This window comes from Nansenia antarctica, assembly GCF_963989245.1.
Source record: "Nansenia antarctica genome assembly, chromosome: 11".
NCBI classification, from domain to species: Eukaryota; Metazoa; Chordata; class Actinopteri; order Argentiniformes; family Microstomatidae; genus Nansenia; species Nansenia antarctica.
The window spans coordinates 26370759-26378258 of NC_137681.1; the positions used below are offsets into that span (position 1 = coordinate 26370759).

The window sequence follows — 7500 nt, forward strand, 5'->3', positions numbered from 1 at the left end:
TGCACAATGCATGCACTTCTAGTTGCTCTGTTACTAGTTACTGTGTGTGTGTGTGTGGGTGTGTGTGTGGGTGTGTGTGTGTGTGTGTGCGTTTGTGTGTGCTTGCACGCGTGTGTGTGTGTGTGTGTGCGTGTGTGTGCCTGTGTGCATCTGTGTGTGTGTGTGCATCTGTGTGTGTGCATCTTTGTGTGTGTGCATCTGTGTGTGTGTCTGTGTGTGTGTGTGCCTGTTTGCATCTGTGTGTGTATGTCTGTGTGTGTGTGTGTGTGTGTGCCTGTTTGCATCTGTGTGTGTATGTCTGTGTGTGTGTGTGTGTGTGTGTGTGTGTGTGCCTGTTTGCATCTTTGTGTGTATGTCTGTTTGTGTGTGTGTGTGTGTGTGTGTGTGTGTGCCTGTTTGCATCTGTGTGTATGTCTGTGTGTGTGTGTGTGTGTGTGTGTGTGTGTGTGTGTGCCTGTTTGCATCTGTGTGTGTATGTATGTGTGTGTGTGTGTGTGTGTGCCTGTTTGCATCTGAGTGTATATATGTGTGTGTGTGTGTGTGTGTGTGTGTGTGCATCTGTGTGTGCCTGTTTGCATCTGTGTGTGTATGTCTGTGTGTGTCTATGTGTGTGGGTGCGTGTGTGTGTGTGTGTGTGTCTGTGTGTGTGTGTGTGTGTGTGTGTGTGTGTGCGTGCGTCTCCTGTGCTGTTACTGGAAGCAGAGGGCAGCAGGCTGCTCTGGGGGTGTATAGGGTTCCTGGGTGGTGGCTGTGCTGTCAGCCTGACAGCCCCGACGATGGATGTGGGAGCTGGGAGAGGAGGGATATCGCTGTCACCTCCCAGACCACAAAGTGCCACGCCCGCTATCTGTGGGTCATCTGCCCGGAGGAGATTTAGGGACCTAATTCCTTTAGGGCAAGGTGTTAATTTGTCCCCCTTTTTATTTATCTATCCCCTTATCCCACCAGAAACCAGAGCAGATGGATTCTCCTTCTGCAGCGATGATGACCCTGGGGGGCAGTGAGGAGGCTCACGTTAATTGGATCAAAAACCGGAAATCTTCTTAATTACTCAACATCTTCTATGTCTGTTTTTTTTCTTCTTCTTCTTCTTCTTTTTTTCAGAAGACGACTTCCCCGACGCTGTAGAGGAGACTGGTGAGAAGGGCTCCAGACCAGGTTTGAACCGTTTACATCTTCTACACAGTATGTCTGTGATCTGACCTGACTCATCCTGTGTCATCCTCTCATCCTCTATCATCCTCTATCATCCTCTATCATCCTCTATCATCCTCTATCATCCTCTATCATCCCTCTATCATCCCTCTATCATCCTCTATCATCCTCTATCATCCTCTATCATCCTCTATCATCCTCTATCATCCTCTATCATCCTCTATCATCGCTCTATCATCCCTCTATCATCCTCTATCATCCTCTATCATCCTCTATCATCCTCTATCATCCCTCTATCATCTCTCTATCATCCTCTATCATCCCTCTATCATCCTCTATCATCCTCTATCATCCTCTATCATCCTCTATCATCCTCTATCATCCTCTATCATCCCTCTATCATCCTCTATCATCCTCTATCATCCCTCTATCATCCTCTATCATCCTCTATCATCCCTCTATCATCCCTCTATCATCCTCTATCATCCTCTATCATCCTCTATCATCCCTCTATCATCCCTCTATCATCCTCTATCATCCCTCTATCATCCTCTATCATCCTCTATCATCCTCTATCATCCTCTATCATCCTCTATCATCCTCTATCATCCCTCTATCATCCTCTATCATCCTCTATCATCCCTCTATCATCCTCTATCATCCTCTATCATCCTCTATCATCCTCTATCATCCCTCTATCATCCTCTATCATCCTCTATCATCCCTCTATCATCCTCTATCATCCTCTATCATCCTCTATCATCCCTCTATCATCCCTCTATCATCCCTCTATCATCCTCTATCATCCTCTATCATCCCTCTATCATCCTCTATCATCCTCTATCATCCTCTATCATCCTCTATCATCCTCTATCATCCCTCTATCATCCTCTATCATCCTCTATCATCCTCTATCATCCTCTATCATCCTCTATCATCCCTCTATCATCCTCTATCATCCCTCTATCATCCTCTATCATCCCTCTATCATCCTCTATCATCCCTCTATCATCCTCTATCATCCTCTATCATCCTCTATCATCCTCTATCATCCTCTATCATCCTCTATCATCCTCTATCATCCTGTATCATCCCTCTATCATCCCTCTATCATCCTCTATCATCCCTCTATCATCCCTCTATCATCCCTCTATCATCCTCTATCATCCCTCTATCATCCTCTATCATCCTCTATCATCCTCTATCATCCTCTATCATCCTCTATCATCCCTCTATCATCCCTCTATCATCCTCTATCATCCTCTATCATCCTCTATCATCCTCTATCATCCTCTATCATCCTCTATCATCCCTATATCATCCCTCTATCATCCCTCTATCATCCCTCTATCATCCTCTATCATCCTCTATCATCCCTCTATCATCCTCTATCATCCTCTATCATCCCTCTATCATCCTCTATCATCCTCTATCATCCTCTATCATCCCTCTATCATCCTCTATCATCCCTCTATCATCCTCTATCATCCCTCTATCATCCTCTATCATCATCTATCATCCCTCTATCATCCCTCTATCATCCTCTATCATCCTCTATCATCCTCTATCATCCCTCTATCATCCTGTATCATCCCTCTATCATCCTGTATCATCCTCTATCATCCTCTATCATCCCTCTATCATCCTCTATCATCCTCTATCATCCTCTATCATCCCTCTATCATCCTCTATCATCCCTCTATCATCCTCTATCATCCTCTATCATCCCTCTATCATCCTCTATCATCCTCTATCATCCTCTATCATCCCTCTATCATCCTCTATCATCCTCTATCATCCTCTATCATCCTCTATCATCCTCTATCATCCTCTATCATCCTCTATCATCCCTCTATCATCCTCTATCATCCTCTATCATCCCTCTATCATCCTCTATCATCCTCTATCATCCCTCGATCATCCTCTATCATCCTCTATCATCCTCTATCATCCTCTATCATCCCTCTATCATCCTCTATCATCCTCTATCATCCTCTATCATCCCTCTATCATCCTCTATCATCCTCTATCATCCTCTATCATCCCTCTATCATCACTCTATCATCCCTCTATCATCCTCTATCATCCTCTATCATCCTCTATCATCCTCTATCATCCTCTATCATCCTCTATCATCCTCTATCATCCTCTATCATCCCTCTATCATCCTCTATCATCCTCTATCATCCTCTATCATCCCTCTATCATCCTCTATCATCCTCTATCATCCTCTATCATCCCTCTATCATCCTCTATCATCCTCTATCATCCTCTATCATCCTCTATCATCCTCTATCATCCTCTATCATCCTCTATCATCCTCTATCATCCTCTATCATCCCTCTATCATCCCTCTATCATCCTCTATCATCCTCTATCATCCCTCTATCATCCCTCTATCATCCTCTATCATCCTCTATCATCCTCTATCATCCCTCTATCATCCTCTATCATCCCTCTATCATCCCTCTATCATCCTCTATCATCCTCTATCATCCCTCTATCATCCTCTATCATCCCTCTATCATCCCTCTATCATCCTCTATCATCCTCTATCATCCTCTATCATCCCTCTATCATCCTCTATCATCCTCTATCATCCCTCTATCATCCCTCTATCATCCCTCTATCATCCCTCTATCATCCTCTATCATCCTCTATCATCCTCTATCATCCTCTATCATCCTCTATCACCCTCTATCATCCTCTATCATCCCTCTATCATCCTCTATCATCCTCTATCATCCTCTATCATCCCTCTATCATCCTCTATCATCCTCTATCATCCTCTATCATCCTCTATCATCCTCTATCATCCCTCTATCATCCTCTATCATCCTCTATCATCCTCTATCATCCTCTATCATCCCTCTATCATCCTCTATCATCCTCTATCATCCTCTATCATCCCTCTATCATCCTCTATCATCCTCTATCATCCTCTATCATCCTCTATCATCCTCTATCATCCTCTATCATCCCTCTATCATCCTCTATCATCCTCTATCATCCCTCTATCATCCCTCTATCATCCTCTATCATCCTCTATCATCCTCTATCATCCCTCTATCATCCTCTATCATCCCTCTATCATCCCTCTATCATCCTCTATCATCCTCTATCATCCCTCTATCATCCTCTATCATCCCTCTATCATCCCTCTATCATCCTCTATCATCCTCTATCATCCTCTATCATCCCTCTATCATCCTCTATCATCCTCTATCATCCCTCTATCATCCCTCTATCATCCCTCTAACATCCCTCTATCATCCTCTATCATCCTCTATCATCCTCTATCATCCTCTATCATCCTCTATCATCCTCTATCATCCTCTATCATCCCTCTATCATCCTCTATCATCCTCTATCATCCTCTATCATCCCTCTATCATCCTCTATCATCCTCTATCATCCTCTATCATCCTCTATCATCCTCTATCTTCCTGTCTTTCCTCTTGAACCGTTCCTCCGGGACACTAATAACGTTGCTAGGCGATAGATGAGTTTGACATGGAAATGTGATCTCAACAAGCTGCTATTGTAAAGAAGGAGAGTGTGTGAAGTGGTAGGTGTGTATTTAAGAGGATGATAGACGTTGTCATCTTCTCCCCCTCGAGTAAAACACAAATACGATGTTGTGATGTTGTTGTTGTAAACAAAGATAAAGATTAGTACTCCGTTTAAAACGGAGCACGGTGGGAATGATTGGTTACTAGGTAACAGTAGCTGCCTTTTCTCATGCAGCTGCACTCGTATTGGTAGGCTTATAGGCTAAATGATATTTATTTGTGCTGTTATATGTAAGATACATTCTATATTTGAATAGATTTTAATAGATATGATTTAAATATGATTTGCTTGATTGACTCGTTAAGGGGCCTCTTCGATATGAAAATAACCCACAGGAATAAAAGTGAAATTACGCCCCTGAGGTTTGTTTGTTTGTTTATTAGGATCCCCATTAGCTAAGGCCATGACATTAGCTCGTCTTCCTGGGGTCCTGACACAACAATCATATTTGAACAATTGTCAACATTATATACATACAGACAATTGTAAACATTGTCTACATAAATACATCATAATAACAAAAGAAAGGAATAACATAAAAAAAAACATAAAGAAAAACCAAAGAAGAAATAGACCAGCAAACGAGACAAATCATCTACTGTTCATTCAGAGTTAATTGTATGAAGTGCTCTTTTATGGTTGTCTTGGTAACAGTGGTGTGTGTCTTCCCCCTCAGCATCATCCAGGGACTACGCTAACTACTACCAGGGCTTGTGGGACTGCGAGGCAGACGAGGCTGACGAGCTGACCTTCCAGAGGGGAGACCTCATCCACATCCTCAGCAAGGTCAGGCTCCTCCACCGCCCAATCACACCACACCTCCCTCCCTCCTCCTCCTCCCTCCCTCCTCCTCCCTGATGCACCATTATGTGCTTGATTATGGTGACATTCTTTATATGCATGCTGCAATGTCTGTGTTGCGCCCACTAGACTCTGTCTACCGTTCTGCATTACGTTTCATAACTACGGCTTGGTACTCCACACATCATTGCAACTTCTACAGTTTATCTGGTTGGCTCCACTATCAATACGTAGACAGTTTATGTGGTTGGCCACCACTATCAATACGTAGACAGCATCACTGGTTTATTTTCATTTATAAAGCAATGATTGGATTGTTACCATCTTAATTATCAGTTGTTTCAATGGCAGTAAACAGTAGATATAACCTCAGGTGTAATAACAGTAAACAGTAGATATAACCTCAGGTGTAATAACAGTAAACAGTAGATATAACCTCAGGTGTAATAACAGTAAACAGTAGATATAACCTCAGGTGTAATAACAGTAAACAGTAGATATAACCACAGGTGTAATAACAGTAAACAGTAGATATAACCTCAGGTGTAATAACAGTAGATATAACCTCAGGTGTAATAACAGTAAACAGTAGATATAACCTCAGGTGTAATAACAGTAAACAGTAGATATAACCTCAGGTGTAATAACAGTAAACAGTAGATATAACCTCAGGTGTAATAACAGTAAACAGTAGATATAACCTCAGGTGTAATAACAGTAGATATAACCTCAGGTGTAATAACAGTAAACAGTAGATATAACCTCAGGTGTAATAACAGTAAACAGTAGATATAACCTCAGGTGTAATAACAGTAAACAGTAGATATAACCTCAGGTGTAATAACAGTAAACAATAGATATAACCTCAGGTGTAATAACAGTAGATATAACCTCAGGTGTAATAACAGTGAACAGTAGATATAACCTCAGGTGTAATAACAGTAAACAGTAGATATAACCTCAGGTGTAATAACAGTAAACAGTAGATATAACCTCAGGTGTAATAACAGTAAACAGTAGATATAACCTCAGGTGTAATAACAGTAAACAGTAGATAATAACCTCAGGTGTAATAACAGTAAACAGTAGATATAACCTCAGGTGTAATAACAGTAAACAGTAGATATAACCTCAGGTGTAATAACAGTAGATATAACCTCAGGTGTAATAACAGTAAACAGTAGATATAACCTCAGGTGTAATAACAGTAAACAGTAGATATAACCTCAGGTGTAATAACAGTAAACAGTAGATATAACCTCAGGTGTAATAACAGCATTCTCTTTAATGTGCCAAATGTCAGATCTGAATTTGGTAAAACTGCATTCTGTTACAATGCTCCATCAACGTGGAATGTACTTCAGAAAAAGTTGAAACTTAGCATGTTCATCCCACTCTCTGACTTTAAACTGTGTTACAGAGGCTTTGAATCATACATGCAAATGTGCTTAGGTTATCTTTTATAGGCTGTATCTGCTCATTGTTTCTGTTGCTTGTTTGTTGTTATTTTATGTTGTATATTGTATGTTTATATACTGTATGAGTTTTTTTTTTTTAATTAAGTGCTGCTTTTCTTGGCCAGGGTTCATTTGAAAAAGAGGCTACTGTCGCAATATGACTACCCTGGTTAAATAAAAGATGAATAATATTAATAATAATAATAATAATAATAATAATAATAAACCACACCAAGTCAATTTTCTGTATGTGCCGAATATACTTGGCAATAAAAACAATTCTGATTCTGAATTCTGATTCTGATCTTCATCTAGTTTATCGACACACTGATAATATACAGGACCGATTCACATTTCGGTTCAGTCCGACGCATGATGATGTGAATTGAAGATCCAATCGTAACGTAACGTTTTATAAAATCGTCCATTGAATTTAAATGTACTTGTGTCTTGTATTCGGCGAATTCAAATGTGAATCCTTTCCCAACCGTGACCCTACTGCAAAGCAATGTAG

At 40.9% G+C, this 7500-nt stretch overlaps 1 protein-coding gene across 1 annotated transcript in view; it reads left to right on the forward strand.

Moving 5' to 3' along the window:
• Positions 1-7500, forward strand: part of skap1 (src kinase associated phosphoprotein 1) — a gene marked incomplete at both ends in the record, with an annotated part of 43374 nt that overhangs the window by 22096 nt on the left and 13778 nt on the right. The window contains one exon of the mRNA XM_080542531.1: positions 5405-5514. Within this exon, the coding sequence (XP_080398657.1) occupies positions 5405-5514 (110 nt within the window). The remainder of the gene's footprint in view (positions 1-5404; positions 5515-7500) is intronic.